Source organism: Sinohyriopsis cumingii, chromosome 16 (assembly GCF_028554795.1).
Source record: "Sinohyriopsis cumingii isolate HCF-2022 chromosome 16, ASM2855479v2, whole genome shotgun sequence".
NCBI classification, from domain to species: Eukaryota; Metazoa; Mollusca; class Bivalvia; order Unionida; family Unionidae; genus Sinohyriopsis; species Sinohyriopsis cumingii.
This window is the reverse complement of record NC_142976.1, coordinates 32,353,500-32,371,250: the sequence shown is the minus strand read 5'-3', so window position 1 is coordinate 32,371,250 and position 17,751 is coordinate 32,353,500. Positions and strand designations below refer to the sequence as shown.

Sequence of the window (17,751 nt, the reverse complement as noted above, 5' to 3'; positions counted from 1 at the left end):
CCATTAACTACTTTTCATCTTTGACGAATTGTTGTTTATTCGTAAAATTTTATGATTCGATAAAAGTGTTTGCAAAACTTTCCGTTTCGATTGTTATAAAGCTACCTATCACTAAAATTCATTTATATTTAACATACAAACGTTAAATATTTAAGTCTTGTCTCTGAATTATCTGCCCCTTTTTTCTTTAAGCGTTTATTATTATTTTCAATTACTGTTCTTTGTAGGATGCAAGAATGATGACAGGTAAAGATTATTCTGAATACTCTCATCATACAATTTTCAAAATCGACAAAAGATTAAGTAAATACTGCTTTTCTACGTTAGAGTCCACGTTTGTCTCTTAACGTGAATATTAAAATCTGTTCCTGGGTGAAAACTTCTTCAGTTGAAAAGTTCATACCAATGTTAGCTACTAAGAACAAAAAAGCCTATGAATTCAAATTACTTTTATTTCTGCAACTTGTATGCATTTACATATGCAGTTTCATTTTATATTTGAAACTTTACGTTGTAAATTGAAAACAATAAAATATACACAGAAGTTAAACAGTGGTTTTTCTTTCACTACAAATGATACAATATAAAACATATTGACTACATTGTGCAAACGTCCAAATCATACTCATTATATCCAATTATAGGCCCAAGGGAGAAGTTTGTACATTTCCATTTAATTGTAACTGATATATTTCATGAAAATGTTATTGCATGCTCTTCATTTTTCAAACTGTATAATGTATTTTTATATATTTTGAACAGTCAAACAGACCCAAATATCAACGATATCGGCCTTTGTAAACTAAAGAAAAACGATGGTATGACTTTAGCTTTCTGTCAGTAAAAGAACATACCAGCCAATATCTTACAAAATGCTAACGCGAAGATTTAGTTATTTCAAAGATGTGATAAAGGTCCATGACCATTACGCGTTCAACGGCGTCCTCTTAAGCAAAGTTTTTTTATGTCAGGAATTTAATAAAATGTTAAAGCACCAATAAACAGTGCATCAATAATTTATTACATTTACTGGCAATACAACACCAGATCAGTGACACAAACGTCCGTAAATGTCATAGATGACTAAATAGTCGAAATAGTCGTTGCACTTATTGAATGTTCTTAACACTCCATTACCAGCATTATACATTTAATGGCAGGACAACACTGGGCATGGAATGTGATCTAAGGACCAGATCAGTGTCACAAACGTCCGTGGTCTCTAATCGCTTCAAACTAGAAAATATCTCTTGTTGATGATAGTATATATCCAGTAAAGCTCAAACGTTTTTAGTTGAAAAATGCTCAAGTCTCTTTTTTCAGCAAATGTTAAGTGGATGATTTAATGATTTTAAGGAATAAATACAATAAATAATTGTTGCTTAAGTTCCTTTTAACGTATTCTATAAAAAGTATGGTACGTTTCGTTTTCATTTTAATTTTTTTGGTTGGTTTGGTTTTCTATTTTAATTTCGCACATGTATATTTATATTATTGCATTTTGCCTTTTAGGTGTTTCAAATTTGAAAACCGATGCTAGGTAAGAACCTATAAACTATTCCTACACTTTTCAAATTTTCTGTCCTTTGTCCCTCAACCCTTAAAATTGTACATTCTAGGATTAAATGATCATGGTAGGGTGCTTTACAATGTGTACATTTTACCCATAACTCATAAATAAAATGGTCTGAAGCCTTCTTTTTAATATTGTGAGTGACTAGGTATCTAGGTAACACTTTACACTTCATTTGATCTTTAAAATTCGATTTTTTGTTCATTCTATCATCATATCAGCGGAGTTCATCATCACATCATTCGTGTTTAGGTCGATTTGTTTGATTAGCCTCTTCACTGCCCAGGATAGATACCCCCTTCTTCGTTAGTCAAGAATCGCCGACTCTTATATTGTAATGCAGGGTTCAGTGTCAGTGCGGATCATGCCAGTGGTCTAAGGAACTTTGTATGGTCAGTTTTTTGTTGTTAAAAGCAAACTATTCCTCTGTCACTAGCATTATGTTTGAGTATGACACGTATTGTTTTAGCATGAATGTTTCTTACTTTCCTCGCAGTTATATCTTTCAATAGCAACATTGTCTCCATGTTTAGTTACATCCCATGTTACCGTATAACAAAAACCTTAATAACAACTGGTGGAACCTACTGCTGAAGCATAATGCAATATTGTCTGAAGATTGGCTTGTGAAGCTGCCTGCCAAATGCTTTCTCTGGTATAATGAGTGAGTGTTTGAGTGCAGGAAGGACTGTGCGATTACATTGGCTTACCTTCTAATGGGCGACTCTAATCAAGAAGTTGGAAATTTTGATTGTAAATCGCGTAGGTGGATGGGTGAGAATTTGTTATTATGTTGTAATGCGTTCGTATATATTGTTGTTGTTGTTGTTGTTGTTGTAGGATTTAACGCCATTTTTCAGCACATGATAGGCTATACATGGCGGCCAGTATTAATGGTGGAGGAAGAACCCGGGAAAACCCCGGAAAGAACCACCGACCCACGAGAAGCTACTGGCAAGCTTTCTCACATACCCACATTAGCGTTCGTATATATAAAACATCACATAAAATGACGTAGAAACTGGGAACCAAATGTAGTCCGCAGAATATACCGATGTGTACAAAATTCCAGATCAGTATCTCATGACCAGTTTATTTCAGACTCCAAAACGATCAGTCGATTCGTATCATTGGAAGTTTTATCATTTGAACTCAAGGCTACTTCACATCACATGGTAACCACGTGTAATAGTAGTGTCTTGTTACAACTAAGAGAAAGACATTTTACGCAAATGATTAAAAAATTGAATACAGGTGTTTGTTTAGATATCAAAACGGTAACTAGTATGCCTCTATCATGGACCTTATTTGTATAATAGGTTTCTGGATAAATTTAATTTTCTGTCTGTTCATCTGTCCTACCATCCACGGAACTTAATGTAATATAAATCAGCATTAGCAGAACGTAATATGCATGAAACATAAATTCACGTGTCCCTTATGGTTCGTAGTATCAGCACATTTTTTGTAAAAGTACAATCGAGTTTGATCCTCCTTTTGGCAAAAAAAAAGCTTAGAAGACATTTAATACAGGTGCGATTTGACGTGATAACTATCTAAAAGATACCGACATGTCTTTTATAATGTTATCTCTTGAACAGCCTCTTCTGACAGAGTTATTGTTCCTGTAGGTCATTTTCCATATTATAACCTTGTATTTGCATGTAAACAGCATATATGGAATCATTCAAGATATCATTTTGCTCTTTGTATGAATAATGTCGGTAACTATAGGTTTGGCTCCTGGTGTAATATACAGGCATGGGCCTTTTCGCTCAGTTTCTCATCTTCGCTTGGGAGGTTTCAACTAGGTATCCATTCGACATATCGAGATGGAAATCAACTAAACACTTCTTCGTAGACAAAGATATGATGGGAAGAATTCCATATTGGACCTATGCATGGTATTGGTTTATAGCTGCCCTTGGTTGATTTAATGTAACCCGCGTAACGTATAAATATTCAATGTATAATGATGCTGTTTAACGTGTATATTCTTTTATTGAAATGAGATGCACTTGTCGTGATTTTCTCAACAGATTTGTTGGTCTTCATTTCGTAGTTTGAGCGTGTTTCAATGTGCTCTGAAGCGTATTGGCACTTTATATATCTTCCAGCCAAAACATATAAATCCTCAAAACAGTATAAATAAATAAAATACCACTGGATTGTTTCTTATACAAGGCAATCAGAAATAAGGCCATGAACAGATATGCCTTGCCCAACATATTGTTCAACTTCGAAAAATGTATATTGAATTTTTCTTGTTGAAAACTTTTTGCTAAGAAATAGTTATAAACGTTCGCAAACCACATATTTACATGAATGTGTTTGTTTCTTTTATTGTGAATTTGTGCCAGTGGAGTGGAATCCTATCAGAAGAAAATAGAATCCAATCCATAATGTATAGGTATAAAAGCAATTACTAACCATAACATAATGTATAAGTATAAAAGCAAATACTAATCATAACAAAAATATATAGATATAAAAGCAATTACTAACCATAACAAAAATGTATAGGTGTAAAAGAGAATACAAACCATAACAAAAATGTATAGGTATAAAAGCAAATACAAACAATAATAAAATGTATATTTATAAAAGCAATTAATAACCATAATATAATGAATAGGTATAAAAGCAATTACTAACCATAACAAAAAGTGTAGTTATAAAAGCAAATGCTAATTATAAGTTTCGATTTTAATTCATACAGAAAAATGTTACATTCTATATTTATTGTGTTTTATCTCATTTCTCATTGTGATTTTGAATGTTATATTGTGATGCATTGTAACTACTCTCCAAAACAATGACATAGACTTAAATGTTTGCTCGAATAATGAAACATTTCTTCTGCTAAAATGATATATTTCAAAATTATTAAGGAGTGTGAAAGCAGCACCCTTCGTTCCTCCAAATCAGATGTGATCATTTAAAGCCACTATTGATAAATTCACTATGTTTGAAACATGATAGTGTTATCTTCCTCCTATAGATTGTTTTGTTTTGGACGGGATAGGTGTCATTTTCTATTAGTATATTTATGTTTTTCGTTCCGAATCTTACTTATAATTAATCTCAATTAATCAAAATATTCTCTCTTATTTATTATTTGCTCATTTGGATCTTTGTGGGTGTTCCTCAAAGACATACACATAATTAAAAAATGAGGTAATGTAATTGAAACTAATGGCATCAAAAGAAATTTAGAAGAAAACTGCACCGACAAGTTGTAGTATTTCGAATTTTTGATCTTGCTTTATGACAGGCCGTAGACGCTTTGGAAAAGACTGGAAAATTAAGTTGTTTTATATAAACCTGATCCACTGACTGCCAAATATCCATGATCACGGTTCAGATCATTTATAGCCAACCTTCTAGCAAGTTTTGTAATAGTTGTTTTCCAAACATTTTCAGTTTTATGTATGTCTGGTGACTGAGATAGTCAAGCTATAGTCTGAATACTATATACAACTTTCCATACATTTGCTCTCTCTTTGATACACACTCGTCTAGGTACTGAAAATTATTTTGCACCCGTTGCTCTCTTCAGTCAAGTTTCGTCTCTAGCGGCATCATGAAAACAGGAAAATGTTGACTTTTGTAAGAGATTGTGGTCCTCGGTTCTGAAGTCCAACATTATCTTTTTCACTTCGCAGTTCTCTGAAAATAGATTATTAATTTCGATAGTTAGATCATCCAAAGTTTGGCTACGATACTCGTGCACCAGATTACACGGTGTTGGTTGTTTCTCGTATCACCGAGTTTTGGGCACCTGCTTCGATTTAATATCGTGGCCTCGGATGGATGAATAGTCCAAAGTTATTGATTTTCCAGATCGTTCATAGCATAATTAATCATCAGAATCTATCGCAAATATCATTGTTTTCTGATATGATATTCAGTTTCATTGTTTTTTTAATGGCGTTTCTAATTACTCGTGGACATTGTGTTAATAAAAGACGTCTCATTACATTTCTCAGATGGTTGAATTTGTTATTCATTTCTTCGTCAAGATTCGTAGTTATTTTAAGTGCATGTCACGCTTAGTAATAACTCCTTGTCCAACAGCACATTTTATTGTATCGTTCAGACTAACAAAAATATCAAAGTCACAAAATGTAATAAAATTCTTTATTTGAATCACTTTCCACTAATACATAATATTAACATATTTTATATGTATCTACAGTTGTTAAACTGTAGCTAATGTATGACAGGTCCCGTGTAATCTATTATCTCATGTACTTCCGAAATCACCCAGATGCAGTTACAATGTCATCATGTTTGTTTTTTGTTGCTCGTCAAATACATACTTACATCCTTCAGTAAACTGTTACCCCAATTTGTACTGTAATCTGGCCATAGTAAGTATTAACCTTTCTGTCACCAGATTAAATCTTTGTCCTCTTACTCCGTATCAATGCTCTTTTAAACTCATTCAATGAGAATCATGTGAAACATTTAAATTGTATAAGCTGCTACATCAATGATTCTCTCTCTCTCTCTCTCTTGTGATGCAATTACGCGTGAAAATAATTCATTTATATACTTGTCGTTAGCAGATTAAGTCTGATGTAATTGCATTGTACTGTAAAACTGATAAAATAAACATCTGCGCAACTTCTTAACGAGCTGAACACCCAAGCCTTGTTCTATAGATCTTTTATTCAGGTAGTCTATATTTTGTTTTCGTTTTCGTTGTACTCTGCATGTACGTTGTCCAATACTTCCAAAACTTGAAGTCCATGACAACCATCTTAATAGGCAAGCATACAGTAACAGCTACCTAAATGCACGTAGAAACCTTGATTTAGAAATACAAGGTATGTCGCCAAACACAACGAAAGGGTTTGAGTTGCAAGAGGACCAAATCAGTAGACAAGTGGAAACTGACGCATGGCGTTATATACAAACTTACTGAAGTATTGCTTAGAAATGCAAGTTATGTACACCGAATTATGATTATAAATTGACTCCTATATACCAGACAGTGAGGAAAGTGTTATACAAAGTTCCAGGAAACTATCCATAAATACATAATTATGCGAAACAGTATTACATTGATAGACACAAACATAATCAAACAGCATAGTAAGTCATAATTCGTTCGAAGCAGACACAAAGGCCACTCAGCGAGAAGCGAAAACCGTAGCCTAGATATGTACCACCGTTGTATTTCACTCGGCTACACGTTCACCCTGAAAGGAATCGAACAAGGTCGAAGTGACGAAATTGAGGTGGTATGAGACCGACTATATAGTCGTGCAGATCGTTCTTATCGCTTTATCTCACACATGATATGACTGTATGAAATAAATATATGCAGAAGAAAACAGATAATCATGTCTGAGTGTGATAATTCGTCCAAAGCTTAAATTGAAGGCTGGTCGCGAGTAACGATATTAATCGACACTGAGTTAAGTGAACTTGCCCACGTTATTTATATTTATAAACACATATAGTAGGCCTCTAATTTTCATTATAATGTTTTTTACATATGAAACAAACAGAGCAATGTTCTTGTAGTAACCAGACCAAATATTAATTGAGCAGGGTTCGGTTTAATAGTGTGTGTAAATATATGCGTGTGTACCGGAGGGGGAATTAGGTGGGTTAATGGATATTGGATGCGTATTTAACATGGTCCAATACTCAAAGCATTGATATTGGGCCAATATGTAAAATTTTCTCCATTAAATGTATGAGACTTTTGACGGTGGTTTTAATTGAGGCTTACGTTCTATCTATGCACGTACATTATTTCAAATCTTACTAGAACGCTAACATTATCTTGTACATACATGGTGCAACAATAACGATAAAGGTACCCCTATCTAGGGTAATTGATCTCACGTAAAAGCCACAAAGTGCAAAGTTTCGAATTTTAGATCGTTTTCACTTATATCAACCAAGGTACGCAAGTATTGTGTACCTCGTTATCTGGTGCACAAAATAAGTTTATGTTTCTCAAACGTTAATATTGATGTCTACGCAGAAAGGAATAGGCGGTTTGATGACTATACAAAGATCACAGAATGTACGTATACATACGTGATGATAAGAAATAATTGAATTTAGAATGACATACAGCGTACAGTTATTAGATCTCCATACGAAATATATCTGAGTAACAGCCCAGCATTTTTCTCTCTTCAATCTGCTATTTTGCAGTGCTCAAAGAACATTTGTAGACAATGACCCTGGGCTGGTGACTTGAATAAACTCACAATCCTTAAGAGAATTTCCGCAAGCCCGGACTTCAATTTCCACATGCCCACAATTTCCACCATTTTTAATTTTGTCCCACAACGTTGCAATAGCTAAAGTCAGAATATAAATTTAAAGGGTTCAAAGGTGTTTGAAGGTAATGCAAGTTTCATTAGTGTTCATCGCTACGCTTATGTGCTTCACAAATTAAAACTCTTTCAACCAAGCGTTTTTAAATTTATTTTTGTTGAACTTGACTGATAGCTAACCTAAGTTGGCTTCAAAAATGAATTACACTTGAACACTATTCCGACAACTAAAATGATCATGCTTTACATTCTTATATGCAGTAAAATATGACATTCAAAAATAACGTTGCCGCTGTTCATAAACTGGTCAAAAATATAGTACATATGGCTTAAACATTCTAATTCAAGGCAATAATATGTAATAAATTTGGTTCCTGTACACGCATCTACCGTCTCTTTGATTTACCAATAATATGTTGTTCCACGTCTTAATAATACCTATACAAATTAACACAATGGGCAACCCACTGTAGCCTTCAGACACATCTCACTAGCTATTGTCATCCAGTTTAGTAATCTGTGAAATGGTAATTTATACCTGACCTCTTTTCCTTTAATTGTCGATATTTAAACTGCACAAGGAATAGTCAGCTTCAATGATAGATGTAACGTACGTCTACTGAAAGTGGTTTGTTTAGTTTTTGTTTTTGTTTCCTTTTTTGAAGGTTACAGAAAATTGTTTTTTTCTCGAAACACGACTGTGTCAGGATGGGTGGGAGTACAAAATCATAATTTTAGCATGACATGCCATGCTTTAATCTGATGAAAATCAGATCTCAATTTCACGTTGGACATTGGTGATCTGATTTAGATTGCGCCTTGTTATGGTAGGTATTTTAACATCCTGAAAATACATTTACACATTTCATCAGCGCGATCAAAGTCTCTTCTGACAAATTAAATACTTCGGCAAGGCCGACGGGCACCTCATTTAGAATACAGGACAAGCCCGATCTAAAATTAAAGGGGCTTGGGCGTCGGGCTATCGGATTTTTTAGCACTGTACTTTAATAAAAAATGTTTATAATAGCTGAATGGATTAATCTTGTGTTCACACTTTAAAAAGCTGTAAGAAAAGAAACATCTCTGCAGAAATAGAGAGAAAACTTAAATGACGACTGTGAATAGATTGAACATTGTATGGGGCTATTAAGAGTAATTCCTATGTAGATTGGTGCAGTTCTTTACCTGCTACAACGATATAAATCATATTTGAAAATAGTGTGTCACAAAATACTATTATGAAAAGATAAGGCCTAGCAATCAAAGGTAAGTTTTATTTATTCGGTTCAGAAAACGGGAGCTTTCTATGCCCTCATGTATACGTTTCCACCGAAACTGACTGTAAAGGTTCTAAGCATATCTGAAAACTTGTTGAATGATTTTTGCGTTATGTTAGTTTTATTACTAGACCCAATAAATGGTGGACTTAATCTCGTGTTCACACTTCAAAAAGCTGTAAGAAAAGAAACATCTCTGTAGAAATAGAAATAGAGAGAAAACTGTAAAGGTTCTAAGCATATCTGAAGACCCTAACTATTACAATTTGGAGTTGTCAGCTGTATGAATTATCCCATTTTTGGAAAGCTATAGTGTTATATATATATATATATATATATATATATATATATATATATATATATATATATATATATATATATATATATATATATATATATATATATTAATACTATTCCAACTCTTAAGTTAAAGATTAAAATAATTGATCAGAAATAAGAACAAACTCAAATGTTTTGACGCTAAAAGTGGTTAATCTTCTATCTAGAATCGTATATCTCCTTTTACAGTGGTGACAAAAGATGTAATTACGAACAGTTGAATAATCACACTCGCTCTACACCCCTGTATGAAGATCTATCAAAAGGCAAGTAAATGAAAGGTCTTTATCTTTTTTCTCACTCTACCTCACTACAAAGTTGTGTATCCATACAGACATTTTCTAAAAGTAAAATGTGTACCCTATATTTGTGATATCATGTTTTCCAAATATATTATGCCATCTAGTCACTATGCAGTTTGAATAATACCTTCATATATTGAAATGCCTAAAATATAAAACAGCTTTACTTCTAATAAATTTGATATGTCAGACAATGTATACAATAAGCACGACACATATGTTCCCTTTTACCATTAAAATGCCTTTGTTTCCAAGGTTACATTTCCATTACCAATGTTAAAAACGTATCCGTTATTATGCCTACGTTCTAGTATAATATCTTACTTTATAACGAGCGTGCAACGAAAAGAATAATAAACTTAACTTTAATCTCAGACTAGTAAGAAAGTTCCTTTAGATTATGGACACATTAAACACCATTAAAACGAGCATATAGCAACTTTTTAATGTCAGCATCTGCAGCAACATTACTCTGTTAGAGATGTACGAAAACATCTTCACAGAAACATTCTTTTCCACAATGTATATCGCAGATAACCAATCAGAACGTTACTTAAAGTTTTGGAACATAGCCTTATAGCTTTGTCTGTAATATAAATACTTTCGATTGCAATTGTTTCTTTTTGGAAAGTTCGTGTTCATTAGAAGCTGTATATTTATTTAATTCAAGAAAAGTTGCAAATCTTTTTGGAATGTAACGTTCTTAAAGATTAAGAGTATAATGTCAGAATCTTGCTGAACAACGTCATACAACTGTCTTGGCTCTCCATCTTATTATGATGAATAAAGACCAGTGTTCATATAGTAGTAGTCGTATTAAGTTCGAAATACCTTCAGTAATTTGTTATTAAATAATCTCTCTCTCTCTCTCTCTCTCTCTCTCTCTCTCTCTCTCCAGCAGTATATTCTCTTTGTTTTAAGGGTCTCCAATGTACCATATCACTTGTTCATAATTTACTTATTTCAATTTTATTATAATTTAGTATTGATAAAAATGAATTGTTATTCATTGCGTAGAGTCTAATGATATTTAGAGTAGACGAATATGCACCATCTTATTATTTGTCTGTTTTCTCTTCATGTGTGTAACCTCTGCCATTCTGGAGGTTGCCATATGGCGCCTATATAGACTATGGTGCCAAGTTTGATATAATCATCAGATTTCGAGCAGGTAGATATTAATGCCAAAATACCATTAATTTTCTTCAAAGAGGCAATGAATTACATGTTCCTTTTCATATATTTGCAGTAAAAAGGGTGTTTATTAATAAATGTATGAGCAAAGCAGTCCTAAAAAGATATGGAACATGTTAACTCTACTAGTATGCACATTACGGCTGGAGAAATGTTGACCTTTTGAGAAATTAATGAAGCTTTCAAAAGAACAGTGACATTATAATTTTAACTGCAATCCAAAGTAAAATAATTTTCCTTGTAATCAGTAAAATGTACATCGCCATGGGCTTCACATTACCATACAGCGTTTTATTTCTTACATCAATGATACACGGTTTATTTACAGTATCCTTTACTATAAAACAAATAGACCGATTAACCTCTTGTGATCTCCACTCAAAGCGTACTGTTATTTACAAATATTTAAATACTGTATGTGTGTTTAAGCCATACAGTAAATAGAGAACAAATTAATGCTAGATTGCTACAAAGGCATTCTTTTCAACGCCATACATCAGAAATGCGTTTTCGCTCGATATGTTTGACATCTTTGCAAAACGCTTCGCGGTATACTTGTCACCTAATGCACGTTGCAAAGACAGTTTTAAAGCAAACATGTAACACATACTGTTCAGGGCAGCGAAAAGAATAGATGTTGTACTAGTATAAGATTATATATCATATAAAGGCAATCACTAAATCTACCGTGTCGAAGATACCCTCTATGACCTTAGACGAAAATGCGTAAACATTTACACGTGTATGTATCGTAACTTTATCCCTTATTGGTTTTTAATAAACACTTTTCAGTGAACATTACACACCTGTTTACTTATGAAATAATACGTACGTAAGTTTAACCATAGCCAGTTAACTATAGAATCTTATCCGATAATCACTCGAATGACACAGTAATTCTATTACACATTATATCCATCTATTGTCATGAAATTTAAACAAAGTGAAAATTTGCTCGAGAATTTAGTCCCATACCACTTTAGAACTTTAAAGGTCAGTTCAGTTATATTTTATGGAATCTTGCTTAAAATGGTGGTTAATTTACATTAAGGAATAAGTACAATATATAATTGTTTAATGATACTTTAAAACTTTTTTAGAAGCTGATGTTTTGTTAATTTGCTACTTTTGTGTAATTTTGTTTTGTTTTTATTTAACGTTATTCTAATTTTGGATGTTCGTACTTGCAGGCATGTTGGTGTTGCAGGCTGATGCTGGGTAAGTATATATATGTATATATAACACATACTAATTAATCGTCAAGGTGAATGCCATGTTACGTTAATAAAGGATGAATATTAATTAGTAATGGTTAATTATTGGAAGCCTTTTTAGTTAATATCATCAGTTATTTCAAGATAAAATCTCTTTGGTGGCACACTTTCATAAATATCCTAACGATTACACCGTTCAACCTATCCATGAATGAATTCGAAAATGCGACACAAATAAATTAAATCATAGTTATAATCTACGGAGTATATATTAAAAGAAGGAAAGAGAGAAAAAGATGCTTCTAAGAGTACATTACTTCGAATAGATGGGTACATGATTAAAATGACGAAATGTATATTGAATAACACAATCACCTTCAAGCAAGTTAGAAAGTTACATTGCCTTCCGTAAACCTCGTGGCATATGTTGATGTTGCCTTATTTATAACATAATGTATTCATCGTTTCATCCATAGTAGGTTTAATAGCCCACGTATATAACACTGCATACTCTTTACCTTAATAAAACAGTTTTTAGACGCCTAAGCCAGAAATTGTTCAAAGTTTTAGAATACTTTGCTAGGAACAGGTAAGCTTGCTGGTTATTTCCTAAATGGAGGCCATCGTTTTTAAATTTATTATATTGTCAAAGAACCCGTAATGAAAACTCGTATAAATAAAAACAAATCAAATTTCGAATTTTACACCAATTAACGGGTTTATATGATGACGAAATCTGACTTGTTTTTATTTATATGAGTTTTCATTACGGGTTCTTTGACAGTATAATACATTTAAAAACGATGGCCTCCATTTAGGAAATAACCAGAAAGCTTACCTGTTCCTAGCAAAGTATTCTAAAACTTTGAACATTTTCTGTTTTTAGCATTATCTATTAATTATGCCACACAAATAATCCTCCTCTTGAAATAACTTATGTTGCACGAAATATCAATTTCGAAATTTTCGACATCCAGAACTTAAATATATACCATTTCTACTGCTCCGACTTTGAATAAAAATATTGTTAAGATGCTCAGGTCTTTATAATGGCGAAGATGCGGCTCCATCACTATTTTTGCAACGACAGTTACATTGTTGTATTTACAGTGGAGAAACAGAATCTACTGACGAACACTTTCATAATCACGCTTTCTCTGCACCTGAATATGAGGAACTATCAAAAGGCAAGGAAATATGTCACACAGACCGTCTCTATCTGATCCTCTCTCTCTCTCATGTTAAAGTTTTAAATCAATATATTCTTTATCTTAACGTACACATTGGACTATACATCTGCTCTGGAATAGTTTGATGATATTGTTTGCCATCTTAAAAGTACACATAAACTTTAAAGCACACCGTTTATATTTTTAAAGACATGAAAGAAGCAACAGTTTTACTTTTAAAGTTACCTATATTTAATGAGACGGCAAAGACAGAAAACATTACAGTTTTATTGCAGTTTTATTTCCGCTTACCCATGAAAGGTTAGGTAAGTATAATTCACAGGACCTTAATTAAGAAAATGTACGTTATACGGCCACAGTTCTAGGGTAATATTGGGGCGACCGTTCAATTGTAAGAATGTCAAACTCCAAGCCGAAGCAGGTCCTTTAAACATAGGAGCAATGTTATTCGTATTACGGCTAAGGCCATGCTTTCTTTGTGTTTTTTTCCATCCCGACAGGCCCATGGTAACTCTAATGGTACTCGTATTACGGCTAAGGCCATGCTTTCTTTGTGTGTTTTTTTTTTTCATCCCTACAGGCCCATGGTAGCTCTCAATCAAGTAAACAGTATGAAATTTTATTTGCTGATATCAGTCATTCATTTCATGCAGATATCAGTCATTCATTTCATTCTGATATGAGTAACATTAGTAGTAATATTGCAATGCCCAGTTCAACTTCAAAATCTCGCTCATCCCCACCGTAACCTTCTGCTGTAAAGACACGCGAACCAACTGAAAATTTGCATGACAATTTGAGCCATAAGAACTTCAAGCTCTAAAGAGCTATTTTTAATTTGATTATGTTTCGAAGCATATCTCCATCACCCATTTACACACAGAATAATGAAATTGCTGCTATCGTATGGCTTCTTCATTCTAAAGAATAAGTGCAATAAATAGTTGTTCCTTAAATTCATTTTATCTGATACTATACATTTATGTTTTGGGCAGTTGTCTTGTTTAGGCATCTTCTGTTTTTTATTGAACTTTTTTAAATATCTTTAAAATTCTATTTGTAGGTGTGTCAGATGTCAAGGACGGTCCTCGGTTAGTACATACCTTTTATATTTTGTCCTTTGTTTCTTAACCCGTGTGACCGCTTCGTGGCCTAGTGGTTAGAGCGTCCGCCTCGGATGCGGTAGGTCGTGGGTTCGATCCCCGGCCGAGTCATACCAGAGGCTTAAAAAATGGTACTAACAGCTGCCTCGCCTGGCGTTCAGCATTAAGAGGTTAGTGTTAGGACTGGTCGGCCTGGTGTCAGGATAATGTGACTGGGTGGGACATCATGCTACATGTCTGCGGCATGATGCCCCAGTGCTAGACATCACTATAAACTGCCACATTGCAGACATCGTAGCGATATGACTGAAAAATTGTTAAAGCTACGTTAAAAATCAAAATCACATCACATCACATCTTAACCCGTGAAATTATAGACACTGATTTAAAGACACGGCCATTAAGAATACTTAACTTGAATAAACTTTAAATAACATCATAAATTATTTCACGATATTTCACAACAAAATAATTTTGAGTAGTTGTTTGAAGTTCCATATAATTTACGAAAACCGATATCGAATTAGTCCTAGTACATATATTTTGAAATAATCATATAATTGAGTCAAGATTAACAGTGATGGTCAGATTGTTACATAAACTTCGATTACTCCAGCTAAGAGTAAGTCATTTTACTTCATACTAATGATTTCAATTAATAGCAGGAACAATACACGTTTACAATGCATATTCTAGATATTGCTGGGGAAATTAAATTTTCATTCCCTCTGTCAGTCCGTCCACACTTATTTGATATGCATAATCCGGCAATGTTCTTTTTAAATGACATATATGATGAACAATTGTGATTTTTATGGTTGCGTCTTCACAAAACCGGTGTGTACATAATTGCGATTAATTATATCTCCTTATTGTGACCTTCCAAGCTTAGAAACTATTTAGCATACCCAGTGAAACTCGATTTGAACACAGTGTAACCGATACCGACATGACATTTGGAACTGTATCGCCTCGAATTACAATATCCTATGAAATTAAAGCCATGTAATTATTTCACCAGTTCCTTCAATCTGAGCTCAGGATTTATTCAACATATCCAGATTTAACTTGATATGAATACGCCTCCATAGATGCAGGTTTAGAGTTTAATTTATTACAGACTGAAGGAACTGGTGAAATAATTACATGGCTTTAATTTCATAGGTTATTGCAATCAGCATTGGCAAGAAAACATCAACATATAGCGATTCAATTTAATGATCATTCATTCTTGATTTTTACATCATAGTTCGTGTTTGTCTTAGCATGTTCTATTAGCGTTTGGTTTTGCAATATTGCGTAGCGATACAAATGTGCCTATAAAGGCATATTTCTATTTCCTTTCCTTTGTAACTGATTTATTGCTCTTTCTTGCATTGTGTATTTATACCAAGTTTCACATGGACTCTAGCTTACTGTAGATCATTTTTAACATTCCCCCTGTAACATACTGTAGTTCATTTTGCAAACAAAATAATTTGCAGCCAATATAAGAAGTCTTAAAAGCGTGCTGTTCAAACTGAATATGTATGTATGCATAGTTTTGTGTGCATGTTACCTGATCAAAATCTATTTCAACTTGTTCAAAGCATGATACATACATCAATCTCTTTTATAAGGCTCGTGCATTTATCATTCTTGCATAATTATGTTAAGGCTTGAGCAATGAAACGATTTATTTACAAAATGTTTATAAGCAACAAATTGCGGAATCAATATAAAATGATTTCTACTATTCTGATGTTTAATCATAAAAACAGTAAAATAATGATCGTAAATACTGATAATAGCATATACTTTTTATCTTTTATTTTAATTTATAGTGGGAGAAAGCTAGATATTTACGAGGTCTTGAACAGTCACACTAGCTCCAAACCTGAATATGAAGAACTAGCAATAGGCAAGTAAATAATATGACAATCAAACCGCCTATGGTAGATCCTATCTTTTTCTTTCTTACTCTCTGTGTCTGTCTCATTTTGAATATGTCATTTATCAGTACAGGTGTTACAAAACCTGTATATATGTCCCGTAAATTTGTAAATAAAAATAGTTTCCTGGTATCTTTTGGCATCTTCTCACCATACATAATCTTTAACAGATATTTTCTTTTTAAAAACTTGTGAAAAAGCAACAATTTACCTTCTAAAAACATAGAAATACATTTAGGCCTGTCTCGAAAGTTTCTCTCACATGACCAGTAGAATTAAAGTATTCATTAAAAGTATCAAAGGTCTAGAATATTATTTTGATTTAGGGCTAGCATGCAATTATATGAGATGTTTCAATAGATTCTATGACGATTTTAACCGTATGGCACTTTAGTTCTCTGACACCTTTCACTGCACTAACCCCAGACACTATGGAAACTTTCTTTCTTAAAGACACAGTATGCAGTACACTGGATCAAACGTATAAGAGAATCAAAATTGCCCAATTATTCACAATGAAAATTAAAGATAAAATATACGACAATATATCGAATAATCAGCAATCATCTTTATTCATGTGAATACTTCGTGATTGTGGAAGCGTGAACATTGACTTTGGGTGTTGAATTTTCTTGTACGATCGATTTTAATACTTGCTTGCAGCCAATGATTTGCGGGAAAATACCAACAACTTTCTGAATATGTGCAACTTGAGTCTTACTCAGTTTATCATTAATAACAAATGTATTAACGGGGAGATAATATTCACAGGATTATCCTTATCTGTGTAATAAACAATCGTGGGCATTCTTGGGCAGAATGCGACTTTCACACTTGAACTTATTGTAGATAATGTTTACGGCAGTTAGAATGGCAAGCATTTGGTCAAGGGAGACAATTTTTCAAGCAATTGTTTCTAATAAGATATAGAGTTATATCTCTTAAACTGCATCTTAAACGAATACTAATTTAGGTTTGGTATGGTATCTGATGGATAAATATATGTTCGCCCAAAGAACACGCATAAATTCATCAAAGTGAGCGTCTCAGACTAAGAGAGTGTGGAATGAAAGAAAAATATATGCATTCAATAGTCGCACATACATTTGTTGATTGGAATAGGTGTGATATAGGGAGATAATTATTCTTATCCAAAGAATACACTGTAAAAGCGTGGTATGCGAAGAGAAACTGCTCATTTAATGACTGTACACAATTAATATTAGAAAGGTGTGTTATGTGAAGAGAACATGGACTCATTGAAGTTAAGAGGAAAGAGGCTATATTTGACGAGAAAACGTCCCAAATTATCATCCAAAT

At 33.2% G+C, this 17,751-nt stretch overlaps 1 protein-coding gene across 1 annotated transcript in view; it reads left to right on the top strand.

The window, feature by feature from the left end:
* Nucleotides 1-17,751, top strand: part of LOC149780165 (uncharacterized) — a 110,964-nt gene that overhangs the window by 61,533 nt on the left and 31,680 nt on the right. The window contains exons 17-24 of the mRNA XM_089936913.1: nucleotides 228-246; nucleotides 763-818; nucleotides 1,513-1,540; nucleotides 9,687-9,763; nucleotides 12,184-12,211; nucleotides 13,318-13,394; nucleotides 14,461-14,488; nucleotides 16,324-16,400. Of these exons, the coding sequence (XP_089793039.1) occupies nucleotides 228-246; nucleotides 763-818; nucleotides 1,513-1,540; nucleotides 9,687-9,763; nucleotides 12,184-12,211; nucleotides 13,318-13,394; nucleotides 14,461-14,488; nucleotides 16,324-16,400 (390 nt within the window). The remainder of the gene's footprint in view (nucleotides 1-227; nucleotides 247-762; nucleotides 819-1,512; nucleotides 1,541-9,686; nucleotides 9,764-12,183; nucleotides 12,212-13,317; nucleotides 13,395-14,460; nucleotides 14,489-16,323; nucleotides 16,401-17,751) is intronic.